At 37.6% G+C, this 18,780-nt stretch overlaps 1 protein-coding gene across 1 annotated transcript in view; it reads right to left on the reverse strand.

The window, feature by feature from the left end:
* The window catches only part of kcnn2 (potassium calcium-activated channel subfamily N member 2), a 45,889-nt gene continuing 27,109 nt past the window's right edge, over positions 1–18,780 (reverse strand). The window contains exons 6-8 of the mRNA XM_053475913.1: positions 18,313–18,440; positions 2,287–2,356; positions 1–337 (exon numbers count right to left, since the gene is read on the reverse strand). Of these exons, the coding sequence (XP_053331888.1) occupies positions 77–337; positions 2,287–2,356; positions 18,313–18,440 (459 nt within the window). The 3' untranslated portion in view covers positions 1–76. The remainder of the gene's footprint in view (positions 338–2,286; positions 2,357–18,312; positions 18,441–18,780) is intronic.

Consider the following 18,780-nt stretch of genomic DNA (forward strand, 5'->3'; position numbering starts at 1 on the left):
TGAGACACCGTAAGGCTTTACAGTAAGATGCACATCGGCCATATGATGGCGAAGGGTCTCTACTCTCCAAGGTGCTCTAGCTGCTCTCTGATGACGTAGGGGGCGCCGTGGAGGAAGAGCGCCGTCGAGATACAGACTGCGAGCGCTCATATGGCTGCAGCTGCACTTCCAGAAAGTCACGCTGCTGCTGGCTGATTAGCTGGCTAATGAGGCCTGGAAGAGCCTGCAGGTTACTCAGCAATGTCTCCAGCTTGGTTTCAAGCACGGCAATGCGCTTCTCCGTGTCCTCACCACGTTCATTCAGGTCCGAGATCAGGTCATACATGATGTTCTGAGTCTGAGGCCACGGGGAGAGCAGGAAAAGAAGAAAGAAGTATAAATCAGTTAGCTGTCTGTGATTGTTTAAAACATAGTTTATGGTTAAAATCAAGGACAAATAAAAAATTTCTAATGCATAAATCTTGTCTTGAAATTTTAAGGTAAGTGTCATTAGCTAATCACAAACTTGCCAAAACATCACACCTGACACATCAAGTCAAGCATAAAATTCATACGAATGTATTTGAATATCTTCCATCAACTTTCCACATGCTGTGAAAACCCTGTGAAATGTGCATCCATTTAGATTTCTAAAAGGAAGAACACAAATCTGCCAACAAAACAAGATATTTTCAAGCTTTAAATCAATTAAACATGATACCAAACATGAACTCAGTCTACAGCTCCTTTTTTTTCAAGCTGGTCCTCATGATGCACCACAACGCACTTAGGGGAAACTGCTGCCTGTCCTCAAAGCTGCTCTAGGAATCTCTCACCTGACAGGCTAAATGTTTTTTGTTCTGCCAAGAGATTTTCACTTGATATTACTGTTAACAAACAGTTAATAAACCTTAGTTAATATTAGCTACATTATGGTATTGATGCCGTATTTTCTGGCTGTTTGGATTTAACTATTGGCCTGGTGGGGACTGTCACTCACTCAGCAAAATCAGGAAATCTTTCAGCCCACTTTCCTGCAGCTTCAGTGGAGTTCCAATAAGAAAAACTCTGCTGCACAGCCTGCCTGCTTAGACTATTAGCTCACACTGCAGTGCAGTCTGATCACTCACTTATCAAATAATCACGGGGACGTGACGAAGCCAGATCTATGGATAGTTCTTTCTCTAGAGGCTCTCTAATCACTTCTAGATTTCGTTGTAGAACTCACAGCAGCTGGGATTTGCAACACTAGTGAAACATCCATGTACCATTAACTATGTTCTTCTCATTTGTGGAAAAATGGAGACGGTTTTAAGGTTAGAAGCCTCCCTGAGGTCTTTATCATTATGGCCATCAATTATGACAGCACAACCGCTGCATAAGAAGCACTCTCATGGGAATTTTTTACTTACCTTATATATGTATTTGCATTCATAGCACTTTTTCTTTAGGAAATAAATTAAACTCCATCGATTATGAAAGGAGGAGGATTCTCGGCTTATCAGGGAGAATTTTATTGCAGAAAGCTGACTAAAGGAGTCTGAAGTTGCACAGCTGCCAGAGTTATTTTAAGCTTCATTATACAAGGCTTCTGCCGGTGGCAGCATCTGCGTCAGGATTAATGCTACGTCGCCCTCTGATGGAGAGAAGCAATTGTGGCAGCAAGAGAGAGATGGCGTGAATGAGTCTAAGTTCCGCCTCACTGCCTGGCTAGCTCTTACATTTCTCCTGGACGTGTTGCACAAGAAAGGAGACGACCGGGTAACATTAGCTAATGATTCACACAGCATAGAGGCTGGACATGGCTAACTGGGACGTGACCGATTGGGTCAACTGAATGTCAGAGCCCAAAGCTCAGAAATAGAGTGAGAGAGGAGAAGGGGTTGGGGATCTGCGTTTGAGCTGATTCATCAGCTCTCTGAGCGTCTGCTTTCCCAGTTTGCCGTGCGATTTCTGCCGAGTCAGATGGGCAGCGTGCCAGTGATTCTGCGAGTTGTCGCATCGTTTTTTTGAAAAAACTTCTGAGCTGTTTTCGCATCATGGTTTTGAACAATGAAGACAAAAAAATTAAAACAGAGAAAGGAAGTAAAAACCTCATACAGGACACTAAGACACTAACCACACCAAAAAGCAAGACTCAGACATAAAGAGCTGTTCATTTGACACCTGTAGACTCACACATATTTGATTTTGAACTGAAAAGAAAGCAGTTTCTACAGCATGCAGAAGAAACCTACTCATAGATCATCTGAATCATTAGAGAAGGGTGTGGCAGGAAGGGAAGGTGGGGTTTGGGGTCACGCTTACCTTTGCGAGGTCCACTAGAGAGTTTGCTTGGTCATTCAGCTTCCGTTGCTCCATTTTAACACTTCTTAATCTGAGCCCAATACAGGCAAGTGGTCATTAATCAGGTTATGATATATATATATATATATATATATATATATATATATATATATATATATAGATAAACTTTTACAGTCTTTAGGTTTAGGTCCACTGGTAAGGCACGTACATTAATCTTAAGGCAAAAGCAGTCCAGGGACATGCATAGGAGGAAATGGAAGGAAGATGCAAGGCTTGCAGGGAGGAAGGGGCAGAGCATGGTGGTCTGAGAGCATGCAAGCGTCCAGTTTTAAATCCGTTACAGCGGATCTTACCCACAAACCCTGAATCTGTGAGGCAGCCTTAGGAGTGTCCTGTAGTAATCATTATCATAGTCATTGAGGGACAAGGCTGAGATGACCACAGACAAAAAGGTTTGTTTATTTTCACACTCACAAATGAAAAATCCATTTTGAATTGAGATCCAAACTTCAGTAGTAATTTATTTCTCAAACTGTTTTAATATTAAATGATTGGTGTTCGAAAATACCCACAATGCTGTTTATCCGCTTATTGTGGTTCAGCAGGATTTAGCTCCTGCTTCACTAATATCCATGCTGCTCTAACATCGGAGATCAGCTTCTACTGTCATGCTATCAATGCAATCACGCTCACCATCTTGTAGAACATAACTGCGAGCCTAACGATTGCACCAGCGTCGACACTGCTTCAACGTTTAAATTCTTGTTAATATGATTAATAAATGGTGTATTAGATAAAAAGCGGTTGTTGATTTGTTTTCAGGTGTTAACTTCTTTTGTGATGTCAGAGCAGGAAACACTTGATACATTCCAATACAAATTATTAAAAAATTACTGCATCAAAAAACAAATCATCATCAGAATCCACAATAATATTTAAATATAAACATAATGACATGTTTCAGAGTAGTGGGTTCTTTTGATAATAACATTGTTAATGTTAATGTTCATGACTAGTCATAAAACGAATGATATTTCCCAGCAGACATTTTTGGTTGTCGAGACGCTGTGTTAATGTCAAATTGGTAACTTTACGCACGTTAGGAAAACATTGGTATTAGGTTGTTTTTTAAAAGTAAGAATTTGAGAATTTATGTTGGGAAAAACATTGACTACATGATGATGGGCTACATCGAATTAATGTGCCTAACTCAAAACACTATTAATACTAAACCAATGGCCAGAGCAGGACTCAAACTCAGGCCAGTCAGTAGAGAGAGGCAAGTGCATGCTTACCACTGAACCACTAGGGGGCATTCTGCTGATGCATGTAAATGTGAGGTCATAACGAGCGCCACAGAAAATAGTACCCAGGACAACAGTTATTAAAGGACTGTATTCAATTGAAAAGCAGCCAAAAGGGGGTAAAAAAAACATATTGCAATGCTCATCTGACATTAGGGTTCCTGTTGAGTCAATACATAGGTGCGGTGTCACCTTTAAATGCTAACTATTTGTTCATTAGATATTAGGGATGTAAATGAATGCAAATCCAATATTAAGATAATGCATTATAAACAAAAGCAATTACAGACACATTTTTTTGGTTTTATTTAAATGTGCTGTCAGAAGATCAGGGTTATGAAGAGGGTTTAAATTATGGGAACCATAACCACTGAAATTCCTTATAAAATATAGCATGGACATGTACAAATAAAAATAAAACCTGTGTGAGAGAGATTCGGTCTCTGAGTGATGGAGTGCTGGCAGGGTCAGAATCTAAACTTCATGCTGACAGTGCTGAGATTTCTACCTCTTGGTTTATTTCCAGGGGTCTCAACACAGGAACAGATACATGACTATGGACTCTAACTACAAAGAAATACAGTTATATTATCACACAGTTGGATTGTGTTACACACCTAATGGTGCCTTTGGTGTCCATAGCTCACTTTAACATGAGTGGTCTAAATATTTTTCACTCTTTACTTATTAATTAAAAGAGTGCTCTTCATAATGAATACTATGTAATTTTGTCCTTGAACTCAAATTCTGCCTTCATAGTGGTCAGACTGCAGATCTCCGGTTATCTAAGGAAAACTCAACGTAGGAGTCTGAACTTTAAAAACATAAATTAATTCAATTCTGTAAAACCATTCAGGCTGTACTTGTATGTAGCTTGTTTTTTTTTTTTTTACTTCTTTGCCAAACGAACCCACTTAGCCTGATCTATACAGCTTCCATTAATTATTCAAATCCATTCAATTACGTTTCCTTTGAGCTCCTTATCTTAACTAAAGCAAGAGCATTCCCATTTCATCCTCAAGGGCATGAAAAGCTGAAAAGCGAGCAGGGGGCTGGAATGCACTTTGAGTTATGAGCGAGACTTTGCCAGGCACTTGGCTGCTTAAGTGGCCTTTACACCACTTGGGGTCGGATGGGGTCGGGGAGGGCTGTAACACATCTGTGTATTTTGCATTTTCATTTTGTTTGGAGGTGGGTTTAAGTATTGATTTTTTAAAAGAGTGCTGCTGCAAATGTTCTAATTAGGATGTGTGAATTTGATGAAAGATCAGAGACAGTCCGGTGAAAAGGGCCAGGGGAAATAGAAGTTGGATTGGTCCAGATGGAGCGATTTCAAAGAGATTGGTTTACAGAAAGCGGTAATGATGAGAAGGTGGGTGATGCCAAGATTACCACACTGCAAGGATAATTTTGGAATCTTGTTTTACAGGATAGACTTATCAGGATTCACGCTCTAAAGTGCACCTTCTACCCCAACACCAGACATTAATATTAGAATGAGAGAAAATTTCCAGTTCATAGCAAATACTAGTTTGAAAATAAGAGACGTCTATCTTGATTAAAATCTTTCCATAAATCAGTTTTAAAAATTTTCCTGTACTCTCTTTCCAACAATGGTGAGGTACAACTAATTTTATTCAAATAAATAAGGCTGCAAAATAGCAAACAATTTTTAATAATAGTACATCATGCTTTCAAACTTTATAGGGTTCTGACAGAACAATACCGAACTACGCTACCAAAAAGGTGATTCTAGCTATCCAAGATGGCTGCCGCTAAAGCGTTCTGCTCTTCTAAGTCTTCTAAACCACACTGGCATGTCTGAGTGAAATCAAAGAAAAAAAAAAGAAAACTTTGGACATTTTAAATGTGCTAAGTGACTATATGTTCTAACTTGTGTTCTTGTTTCTTTTGTGACTTTAACATCACTTAAATCCTGTTGTGTGGTGGCCATTCTGAATTTCCTCTGTCTGTGAGTATAACAGCTCGCCTAAAGCATTTCAAATCTAAATCCGAGAGAAAGGCTCTCACACACCATTAGGTGTGGTCTGGAGTTACTGGCCATCTACAAGGTTTATATCCAGCTTTAATAGGTGTTGGAGTTCAAGGGCTGTTAATCTTGTGGTCTTGTAGTATAAAACATTACTGCCTAGCAGTTCTGTTAATAGTAGTGGTTAAACCGGGGACAGTAACGCACTGAGGATGCACGCAAATGTCCTGATTCAAGTTTATTCAAGTTTATCTTGTACCTAATTTACAGAGCTGCTTGAGTGAGAAAGAAATCTGCTCTGCTCAAAAGCAAAATGGTGTGGATTTGAAAAAGGGACGGGGACATGCACAGGGTGTTCCTCTGTTCCTCAGGCATTTTCTGACCTTCAAATACACACACACACACACACACACACACACATATTTTGAGTCATAGAGGTTCCAGACTTCATTCTCTTCTTCTGCTAGGCTGGTAATAAAATGTGCGGCAGCCCTTCAATTCAACGTACAGTCCACAACACTTCCTGCACACACAGGAAGTTATAAAATCCCCCAAGTTTACGCCACTGAGGAGGAAAAATATGGAAAGAAAGTCAGATGGAGCTCCAGGCACACATCTGGTTCCACGAGCCAAAAGATGAACCACCGTAGTTTTTTTTTTTTTTTTTATATAGTAAGATTGCTAAATGTGTATAATTAAAGGCAAGAGAAACTGCAGAGATTAAGCTTTATAGCAGTCATCCTTCGGTTCATGGAAGCAAACCCGAGTTTTAATCAGAAGCTACCTGATTAAAGGATTCAGATCAGCACACTCATGCAGCAATGGTAGCAAAAACACCCTCCGTCATTAATAATTGAAATTCATTTGGAGAAGGTGTAAAAAAATATTTGAGGTCATTAGTGTGGTCTATGGAGTGTGTTGGGCTGGGAGGCATTAATGGAATGGATCAGTGAAAAAAAAAAAATCTAATCTATACAATTGAATTTTCCACTTTTGTGTTGCACTCGAGTGTAATGGAAGTTTATCTGACTTAAATCTTTTCTGTAAGCAATATAACCTCATTTGTGAATCAATGATATATGAAATATATTTTACATTTAAAGCATAAATCTATATTATGATCTGCATCACTTGAACCTTTGGTATAATTTTTTAAGTGAGTACAGAGATAAAAAAATAAATAAAAATGTCTTTAATTGCAAAGTCTAATTTCAGCCTGAGTGAACTTTTTAATAAAAACATATTTAAATGTCATAGTTAAAAAGATACTGCGAAGTAAAACTTATCTTCAGTATAATTAAATGTATCCAATATTTTCTGTAATAAGCTTGGAATTAGTCTAATATAATTTTTTTAATGTAAAGCTTTTAATAGTCTTTTTTAAATTGTTTAAAGTTGCTAAAAATTTAATTATGATCGTGTGATATATTATAATTGCATAATCAGGCATTATTTCACATGTTTTGCCTTTTTACCCAATTTGGTCTTACCCAGTTTGGTCATGGGCAATTCCCAGCCAATTATCAGGGTAAAGGCTAACTGGTGGTTCCTTTGTGCCACAAAAATCTTTACAATGCCAAGCCACAGGGTATCTAAATTTTAAAATTAAGTGCCATCAACCCTCTTCTGCATACATACCATGATTCGCTATGATGTGATTGACAGGAATAGGAATAATGTAATATCTTACATCAATTTTGCTCACTGACTGAGATTCCAGTCCTGCATAACTTTCATGTTATGCAGGATCGCATTAGCCTGATTGAAGGCCGGCCAGAGCTGGCAACGCACCTGACGTCCTAGGGTATCCCTGGCCAATTGAGTCCGCATTAAATTGCAAGAGGTGGCACGTAGAGGGCTTCTTGGAGGCAGATATTTCCGAAAAAGATTTTGAGTCAGATAAGACTTCCATTACCTTTTCCACAGTACCTTTGTTATAATGTAGGTGCAAAACCGAGAAAGGCAATTTATCGTGGCTGTTTAATTTACAATTGTGTAAATGTCTAAATTAACCACCAAACCTTTTAAAAAAACATGTGCTTGCATGTGTCAGTCCTGAAAACCATGTGTAAATCTAGAAATAGAGGAATGACCCAGAAAGTGTCCCAAGGTGTCGGACAGAATCAGTAATAATTAGGAAGAAACAAATAAGTGATGAATTTCACTTATCAAATGAGGGAGTGCCATTTCGGTGTGATCAGACTGTCTGAGAAGAAAGACAAGCTTTCAGACGCATGCACACGGCAAGTGTTTAACTGGAGACACGAGGCACTTACTTCCGCGCTCTATCGGGTTGGGTGGACACGCAGGAAGGGAGGGAAAACAAAACAGACAAATGAATCATCACATCGTTCAGTCATTCATTCTATATTCTCTCTCTCACACACACATATACTCTTAGACATACTTATACTATATTTTATACTGGATGAATATTAACTGCTCTTTGGCATGAGATGCAGTTTTCATCCCGGCTGCCAATTTGGCACAGCGAACCTTCCCCGAGCAACAGCCAAGGCCACTAAAACTACAACTCGTCTCTGTTTTGAGTCAACATCTGATATAAAAAAAAATCTGCGTGTGTGTGCTTCTGCGTGACCTTCTCTAACGGAGCAGAAGCATTTGTGTTCTGAGGGATAAATGAGATTCGCGCATCCTAGAGCTTTCTCTAATGTTCTTCCGAGGCTTAGAGAGACAGCAGGTGGTGCACGGACTACTGCACACACAGGCATCAGTTACAGCGCGCACACAAACACACCCCGCACACACACTTTAACAGCAGTGGAGTAGCAGAATGGCACACCACACACGCCCACCACCCCACACACAGCTTTTCAGTGTCGATGTGCAATATTAATGGCCCAGTGGAATTTTAAGTATTCAGAGTGATACCTGACATCCTCTTGTCTTTGACTCCTTTATTTACTCTCCTTTCTAGTTTTTTTCCCCCCTTCTCTGGCAACATGTAAACACTGTGACAGGTAACCTTCATCCCTGGAGCGTCACTGTCCTTACATCCTGCTGTCACCATCAGTGCTGCTCCCCTCCCGCCTTGATCTGAGATGAACAACTGTCTGATAAATTACTGCTCTGAGGTCAGCTACTATAAGGTACATCTAATGATGTACTGATTTTTGGGCTAGAATTTTTAAAACATTGCTTTTACTTATTAACAGTTTTCACATAATGGTTATTTGAATGATTTTTCGATTCGAAATAGTCAAGAAACTAAAACAGAAAAAGTGCTGTAAATCACTAGGTCAAGGCCAGACACCCATGTCCCCTGTTTAATTAGCTTTAGATACGGCTTTGGAATTGTATCCCGAAGCAATTACCAACATCGTAAGACAGGACTGTCCTTTTGAATGATATCAGAGATTTAGTTACATGATTGTGGCCAAGCAAAAGCCATTTTCTCAAGGACTATTAAGAGATTTTGTGCTAAACACGGATTAAATTGGCTCTCTGACGCACAAAAATAGAGTGACATAAAAGTACCTGATTATTTGCTGTCTGTTTTAGAACACTTTGGGGACATACTGATCTGTTATTGGGCCATGTTATGACTCACTAATCTCAGGTCAGGTGTTCTGAAAAGTCTCAGAAAAAAAACTACTGATCTGTTATCACAATTATAGGACTCATTCTGATCTCAGGTCAGCTGAGGTACACAGTCTGAGAAATTACTGACGAGAGATCACATGATGTACACTCCATTTTAGGACTAAGCGATCAATGCACAGGATTTGTGAAATTACTGATCCAAGATCAGCTTTTTGTGATGAATAACTGGACAATAAGATCAGTTAATGCAGATTCATCCTTTGCAGAATCTGAGATCAGCTGCTATTACTGTATATTGTCCTGAGGTTTCACAGATTAGCTGATGTCTGTTGACGTCTGAGTGATTCCCTCTAAGGAGTCACTGATCTGAGATCAGATGCGTCACTCATTGACTCATTAGCATTCCACAGCTGTTCTGTGCATTTGAGGGCTCACTGATCTATGGCCTGAGAAAGTACACTTACTTTACTTCCCTGGCAGTACCTGATATTTGCTCACCCAGAGAACTCATCATTTTAGAACTTACTGATCGGCGATCAACTAATTCAGACTCCATCTAAGGACTCTCTTTGATCTGTGATCAGCTGCTGCATTCTTAATCTAAAAGCGCATTGATCTGAGATCAGCTCTTTCACAGTCCATTTTATGACATACTACTATGAGACCAGCTTCTGCATTCAAATAAGCTGCTGCACATCTGAGGGTTTGCTAATTTGAGGCCAGCTAATACTCACACCACCACTAATGGCTTATTGCTTCTATACTGTTCTTCTGAGGACTGACTTGCTGATCTAAGATTAACTCATCTTCACTCAATTCAAAGACTCAATCAAAGCTCTTGCATTTTTCTTTGTAGTCCCCCAAATGCCACACTGACTTGAGAACAGATACTATATTTCCCCTGATTATCCCATGTACTGTGTAGTTCTGTGCTAATCCACATCCTTTTATTACTCTGCTTTGCCAGGAGAATGAGGACTGAGTTAAACAATCTATCAAATGCTGAAGCCTTCAGCCCTGCATGCTGCTGCACTGGTACCCCCATCTCGATCTTTATGGGCATGTAACTGTGCCAACTGCCTTATCAAAGGAATTAAGTTTATTCTGGCCCATCGTTAAAGAGTTAAAAGAAGAAGACACATTCATGATTCATGTCTCTGACCTGTCTTTTAGCATTTTAAGGTTCAGTTACATAAACAGAACTGCTTAAACAGGGCTTCAAATTTCAATGTCATTTTATAACCAAAGGCCAAGTATATCTGCAAAATACTGCTAAACAAATCATAAACATTGTAAAGAAAAAAAGAATAATAAAAATAATAATACCATATAGCAATAATCTTAGCAATGTTCTGAGGTTTGATCCCCGTTTCAGTGCAGGTTTTAGTGTTTCCCTGCACCGACACACACATTTTAACCTCCTGAAGGGCTTGTTAATGATCTGATGGGTTGAGTCAGCTGTGTAAGAACAGGGAAAACACTGGATTGTGCAGTGAAGAATAACATGGAAACTGGCGCTGCAGTTGAAATGTCACACTCTAAATAAAACGGCTCCCAAAAGATTAAAGTCACAGAAAAAAGTAATTTATCATTACGATTTAGTTTTTAAATAATCACTAGAAAAAATGTGTACTACAAAGATCAAAGCAAAAGATATTTTCTTAGTTCTCAGCACAGGTGACAGTATTGCATGGGATTTGATAAGGTATCACCTGTTGTAATTCCATCCTTTGCACGTGCACATCTATGTATTTTGGCCAGTGGTATGATAATTTTACTCCTGAGTTCACACATGTGCATCATCCACCATTTTATTTTTATTACTGTATTTATCTGCCTAGCATATATAGTGAGGTCAATAAGTATTTAATCACATTGTATGATTTTTTAACAATTTATTTGTGAATTACTGTGTCAAATAAGTATTTGATTACTTGCTTATCAGCCAGATTTCTGACACTCAAAGACCTGTTATTTGTTATACAGTAGTAAGTAAGAGAACTTGCAAAATCACAGGGTGATCAAATACTTATTGACCTCACTATATATCTAGAGTACCTTTATACTCACATGTGCAACAGAACCTGGCAACTTTTTAGTTTAAAAAAATAAATAAATAAATGAGTGATTGTAATACTGTCAGTTACAATCATATAATTTAAGATGCTGCCAAATAAATTCATTCATTCATTTTCTATATAATTTATCCTGTGTAGGGTTGCAAGATTACCTAGAGCATATCCCAGACTGGGTAAGATGCCAATGCATCACAGGGCACGAGTGCACACCCACTCACACAATACGGGCAATATGGGTACCCGGAGGAAACTGACAAAGCACGAGAGAACATGCAAATTGATGAACACAGATCGAAGGAGATAAGCACAGACCGAATTTCTGAGCCCCCATGCTTTCTAAATCAAATCAAATCATTGTACATAACCCTCTTATCATTTCTGTACTTGAACCACTTATACGTCCACTGTTTTAGAGCAGGGGCAACCTGAGCAATAAACCCTTGGCTATTTTCAAAATTCTGTCACAAAGTTAAAACACCACAATAATCAAGGATGTCTTTATAAACTGGCAATGATTTATTTTTCACCAGAAATAAGCATGTTTTAGCATGAAAATGTGCAAAAAATTTGAATCCATAAAATCCACAATTCTACACCAGTCCCAACAAAAATATAAGAGGAAAAGAGAACAAATTCAATAATAATGCCTGTGGTTTTAAAACGAGATGTTCAATACGCAGATGTCCACATACTATTTGGCATCTGGTGTGTAACAACATATAAGCATGTGTGATACAAAACATCCTGGTTTACTGGATAGCCTGCATTGTACTAACAAAAAAACAAAACTGCTGCCTGGACATGAAAGGTATCACAGAGAATCCAATCCTGTCCAAACAGGGCTACTGATAATCTGGATGGAAAATTTATCTTGGAGTAGCACCCGTGTATAACAGGATTACCTTAATCACCATTCAGAACTAATGTAACATCATTATAGGTAGATGTTTTTTTTTTTTTATGGTTAAGAACATTACTACAATATGTACAATATATGAGAGGTGTTAATGTCAAACCGGGACTTTTGATTGCACAGAATAACAGAACATAATGATGAGGATATAGACTACCTTTATTTCTCTGTATAATCTATATATAAACTATACCATTGCACTTATCCTAGCATTTCACTAGTACTGTACTTGGATACCAACAAGGTGGAAGGTTTTGTCAGTATGCCAGAGCCATGATTAGACTGCCTACTTCACATCCGAAACGCTGGCCTACCAGGAACTACCTTAATGACTTATACATGTAAATGGCTTGTAGGGACATCAGGACTGTACAGGGGACGTGGCAATAACTCACAGGCAAGTTCTTGTAATGTTCTTCCCATAGACAGATGCATCTTTTCTGCAAATCGCTGAAAAGTTAGCCTTTGATTCTGAAAGATCAGGTGTTCCACTCACCAAATTTTCACGCTAACGACTGCAGTGAGCTCCGAGCCACATGGGATGGGATCGTCATTCACAAAGTTATTGCCTTCTTTATAACAATCACACCATTCAAATAGTTTACGTCGGTTAAGAGTCACATCACCGTACAGAGTTTGCAGTCCTTTGTAAATATCAATCCGTTTTAGAGCTTCATGTACCAGAAATTTTATCACGAGGCCCAATTTAACTTGAACAGCTGTCATAATCCTCTGCAGGTTCATCCTTTGTACTCAAACTCAGTTCTTAATATTTGTCCGTTTTCTGTGGATTTTTTTAACACTGTGCTTATCATGATGTAACGTGTGTTGCGCTTTAACTGTAGCTAACAAAATTCATTTATGATAAGTAGGCTGCTGTATAGCATTTTTTTTACAGAAATCTAATACTTTGTGATTTTATTAGAAAATATTTCTTTTCCTGTTTAACCGTTTAACTGAGTTATATTAACAGTATAGATATATCACCTCAAATATGTAGACGTTTTTTACATCTGCAGCAAAGCAAATTTAGAAAAAAAAACTAAAGTGAGTTCCTGCTGATTTTATTATGACAAAGAAATCTCTCTATAGACTTGGATCATGTGCACTGGCTTATTCGAATTAGCTTAGTCTCATTTTTGCAAATGTAGCATGTACATTAACAAATATTTAATAATAGATTTAAAGAGTCAAAATCTATTAGTAGAATATGAAGACAAGCTCTATTGTTTTAATCTGAAAAGGTTTACACCACATTGCTCTTTTATTACAGTATGTGCATGTGTGTAAGAAATTAAATAAATAAAATCAACAAGACAAACATGACTAGCACAAGGTGAATGCTAATAACATCTAATTAGCATGCTATAATTTACATTTATTGCAAATGAGGAGCCAGTATCTACAAACACGCGTTCAGCAACTATGGACATCTATGGAAAAAAGGAAGCTTGTCTTTTTTTTTTTTATAACAAAGGTCATTAATATGAGACAACACACGCATACACAAAGATAATAGATTTTTTTTTGTAGCAGAAAACTGCAGAATGCTCATTAATCTTGTTTCGTGTACAGTATGTGCCTTGCAGCAACTCCTGCTAATCTACAACAACCGACTTTCCAAAGAGGTCTAAACCTGTCCAGTCCATCAAGTTTTGCATAAGTTTGTGGGACACTGGATAAACCAGCAGGAGCTTTACATAATAAATGAGCAATACAGAAGGTGGCTAATTAAAAATGGGCTGGAAATGGAATGCTAACGCTAAGTGGCTGTCAGCTGTTCAGCTGTTTATCTCTCCAGAACTTGTCACATCATACACAGCCGTTTTTAAAGAAACAGTTTATCCCAAAATACAAACATCTATTTTTTCCCCTAAATGTGGTCTATTACCAGTCTGGTGTATGTCGTTCTTTATTTTTTTGCAAAGGAGCTAAGAGGCTAATTTTGCATTTGCTGAATTTACTGTCATTACCATGTCAGTACTTTTTCAAACCCAGGCAGAGAACATTTTATGTAGTTCTGAATGATAATAAATCTATGTTAATAAAGTATCCATGTCTCAATGATCAAAGAATTGACGTGCTTCCATGTTGTAGTAGTTTCTCTGCACGGTCGCTTCCATTCTATTACAGATTCTGTTTAAATGCTATAAAGATGTTTTATCAAGTTGTCTGTATTACAGGAGGATGCTGTAGTTCCTCTTTGTGATATTTTTCACAGCACGGTTTGCTGCCTGCTTTGCTTTAATTGCCATCATTAATCAGGGTGTAGATCTCCATCGCAGGATGTCGTATGTTCGTTTGCATGGCTGGCGAGGTACGCTACGCCACGCTCAGCTCACAGAGGATCATGTGGCATCACAATATCAGACTGTTAAACAGTACCAGTACATAATTTAACAGATCTATAAAATCTCTTTATTAAGGACACTACATACAGAAATTAAAGTGTTATGCGAATTAGGGTTTACTGACGATTCCTCCTTTTGAGTTAAAACTATTTTTATCTCTAAAGCAACAGTTTTTAGCACCTTTTCTTTCAGATCACAGCTCAACAAAGCGATTTAGGTGATTATTTACACAATGCTATTTTTGTGGTAAACTAACTACATTCCAAAATTAGCCTTGTGGCTCTGTTGCAAAGCTAAAGAAACAAATTGTAGACACCATAAATATTTTGCAGGATTTACATTATTTCTATCCAAATAATTGTTTCAATCATTTAGAAAAGAGACTAAAGCATAGCAGAGATTTCTAAAACTAACTGTGCTCAAACCTCTAACCCTCTGATCAGTAACTCAGAGCCTCAACCCACTGATCCACCACTGCCCCTAATATGCAAATATACACATATAATTTAAATTATGGTTAATTATGTCATGGGGTATTATGGAAACTGGTAGTTATTTTACAATTACTCATTGTGTCTCAATTATTTATCATGAAATGTGAATACTGTAAATGTATATATCGTGACTTATGGCACTCTGTGAAACAGATACTGCAGATAAATTCTGGCTGACAAACCTGGTTACAAGAAAAAAAAATGGGTGTCTATAACTAGAAAGGAAAAGAAAAAAGGGGGAAATAAATAAATAAATAAATAAATATAATCAGACAAAAAAATTTATACACACTTTTAAAAAAAGATTAACTTTTATAAATAAATAAATAAATATTTTAATACTAAATGTATTGCTATACATTATATATTGATATATATGCTAATATTATTAATATTATATTAATATAATATAGAGCATACTAATTTGCTTTTCCTGAAGTGTGTATAAATTTTTTTTGGCTGACCCTATGCATTTCAATGTTTTCTTGCCTAAGTTATAAAGATCACAGAAGGTAAAGGTAAATTATATAGTTTAAAAAACATTGGTATCCTACGAATAAAGGTAGTTATACAGTGTTTATTATTTTAAAATTTAGAATTTTTACATTTGTTCACCTGATAAATTTTTGCAGTTTCTTGCAGACCGCACCAAACAGACCACATAGGGTGTTTTGGAAAGTGACTTTACCAGTCATGAAATGATATATTTACCATTTTACCATACTGTTAAAATGTGTACTACTTTGACAACAAGATAAAGCGTGTATGTTTGCACAGCGGATTTAATCGTCTGTCATGAGGGTCGGCAGAGACACAGTGAACTTCAAATGCAAATTACAATCCCACAGTGTTTCCTTTGCTGATAATAAAAAGTTTAACATAAAGCCATGAGCGCAGGGCGACCGAACAGAAGGTGAGAGATGAATAAACAGATTTAGAAATGTAAGAAAAAGTGACAGATGGAGAAGGAGACAAAAGAAAAAAGAATCAAAGAGCATGGAAGGAGAAAAATGTATTTGTCTGTAAAAAAAAAAAGGTAAAAGCGGTCTCTCGTGAATAGCAAGGAGGATGGGACAAGCTTCAGGGACTTTGAGGATGTTCTCGAAAAAATTTTCCCTGCTCTAGATTCACCTTTATTTTTATTTCAAGTTTGTCAGTCCAGCTGATTGCTTTTGCATTAAGATTTAAAAGAGGATGTCGCATACAATTAGTGTTTCAGTTCTCTTTCTCAAAACTGAATGAAACATATATTCACACATTGACACACACACAGGAATGAATATTCCCGTTACTAACATTCTTGATTTGCCAAGTCACTTAACAGAGTGACATTTACAAGGTGCGCTGCTGCTTTTAGATGTCCTATAAATGTCAAGCAAAGTGTGTGTCGCTGCTAAACAGTAGGACTAATGCAGGATTTACACATTAGAAGTCACTTTCAGGCTCCCACTGAGATTCCTCAGCACAAATTAAGAGTAGAAATGGAGCATATCGCATGGCCAATGGGCATTTTCCACTAAAGACTTTTTAGTCCAGACAGGCCTTTTGGGAAGTGCATGCTTAATGGTGACACAGTGGAAGACTGATATGTAAAATGCTTTAAGGTTAAAACTGAATCTATGCCAAATTAACTTGCACTAAAATTATTCCAAAAATATGGTTTCTCCACTCTACCAAACCAAACCGAACTTTATAGAGGGGACATTCAAGTCAACCCAGGACTTTTGATTGTGCAGAACAACAGAACACAATTATGTGAGTAAAATCTACCTTTATATAATCCCCTGCTACCCTAATGCATTTATCCGAGAGTATCTCAAGTGCTTGAATACCATCAAGGTAGAAAGTTTTTCATGATCAGGGACTGCCTGCTTCATGTCAGAAATGCTGGCCTCCCAGGAACACCTTTAATGGCAACCACATGTGGAAATCTCTAGGTGCGATGTCAGGACTGTGTAGGTGACATGACAATAAATCCTGGAATGTGCAATTGGTGTTGGTGAAGAACAGTCCAGTTCCCTCAGATTACATCATGACCAATAAATTGGTTGCAAGGTCTTTTTGAAATGTTTGGATCACTTGAATGTTTTACTGCGGCTAAGAGTCTCATCACTGCAATGTGCTTGAAGTCTTTTTGTAAATTTTACTAGTTTTTTACGTCTTTATTAATAAGAAAAATCATCACATTCTGGTTTGATTTGAATGTCCCTTGTATAACTGTATAGGCAGAAATAGTCAAGTCATTATTTTTTAAGATAGGCAGGGGTATTCGATTTTTTTGAGGTCACAATGATGAGGGTTGCTACCTCACAGTTACAGTGTCCTCAGTTCGATCCCTAGCTCTGTGAAAAGTTTGCATGTTTTATCCATGTGTTTTTCTTTCACGTTCTCTGATCTCCTTGCATTTCCCATTAATGTGGGCAGATTTTCCACCATACATTGGCCTTGGGTGTGAATGACTAAGTGAAGGTGTACGTGGTTGCATGGTGCCTTGCAACAGCCTGGCATCCTATTTTTAATGTATTCACATGTTGTTGTTAGTCTTTCGGCTGCTCCTTCCAGTATTCCTGGAACAGGCTCCGAAAGCTACTTCAACTTTACTAGGATGAAGCATCTACTGAAAATGAACAGATGTTGTGCATTCTGCCGTATATTAACTTTCGCAACTACTTTTATTACCTGGTTGGTGTTAAATCATGGAAATACTCCTGGGAATGAGCATGGAGAATCAGTCTAGCATGCTGGTGTGACTGATATTGTTAACAGGATGGTCTAAGTTATAAATTACAAAGAAAAAAAATAATAAGTAAGCTCCATTTGGTTGAACAGCTACAATTCTGTGCAATCAAAAAGTGTGGAAATGTTCTAAATAAATATTTCTATAAATATAGTTCTTATTTTGTTTACTCATGATCTGACAACAGCTATGACTACATCATTACACATCATTACAAATCATTAGCGCTGTCTGGAATTTATTTAGACTCCATTTGGTGCCCGGGGGTCAGGACAGAATGCTCATCAAGTTTCAAACTTAACAGATCATACAGCTCATAAAGATTACTTAAAAAACCTGATGAGTGTGCCAGAGTAGCGCAAAAGCAACCCTGTACAGACAAAAACAAACCTCTGGTAGCCACTGTCCTATCCAAATACCAAAATAATAATCAACATTTTATGAAATAAAGCTGTCCTTTAGAAAGAATTCATTTGTCTTTCCTGCTATCACTGTTACCCTGTGCTACAGGTGTCAAACAATTCAGAGCTCAGAACGTAGTTCTGTCACAGAGACTGACATGTGAAACAATGAAACAAGGATGGAGGGTACGTACTGGTGAATGGCTTGGAGGAATTTCCTCTGGTGCTTCCTGACTCTGGCATGGTCCATCTTCCTCACCAGCTTGGTGTTCTTGTAGATGAGCCAGGTCTCCCTGAGAACATTTGCAGCAGTGTTCTTCACCTGAGGTAAAGGAAATACAGGGATACTCACACCGCAGTACTGTTTTTTGGGGGGGTGCTTTAGATTTTCATGAATTTTTAGCTTCTTTAGCCTCCTTTTTTGTAACATTAACATAAAAATAACATTCATATGGACCAGTTGGACGTCCTGCAAGTGTAATTTATACAAGATTAGTTTATTTATTTTTTATGCATCAATCATTTATATGCATATTCAAATTCTTTTATTGTTACTTTAAAATTGCATGGCAGAATTTTTGATCATAAGCATGAAAGTAAATGGATCATACATGAGTTAAAAAAATTAAACCGCATGCCTGAAATAAAAAAATCCAATGTCT

Source organism: Clarias gariepinus, chromosome 17 (genome assembly GCF_024256425.1).
Source record: "Clarias gariepinus isolate MV-2021 ecotype Netherlands chromosome 17, CGAR_prim_01v2, whole genome shotgun sequence".
NCBI classification, from domain to species: domain Eukaryota; kingdom Metazoa; phylum Chordata; class Actinopteri; order Siluriformes; family Clariidae; genus Clarias; species Clarias gariepinus.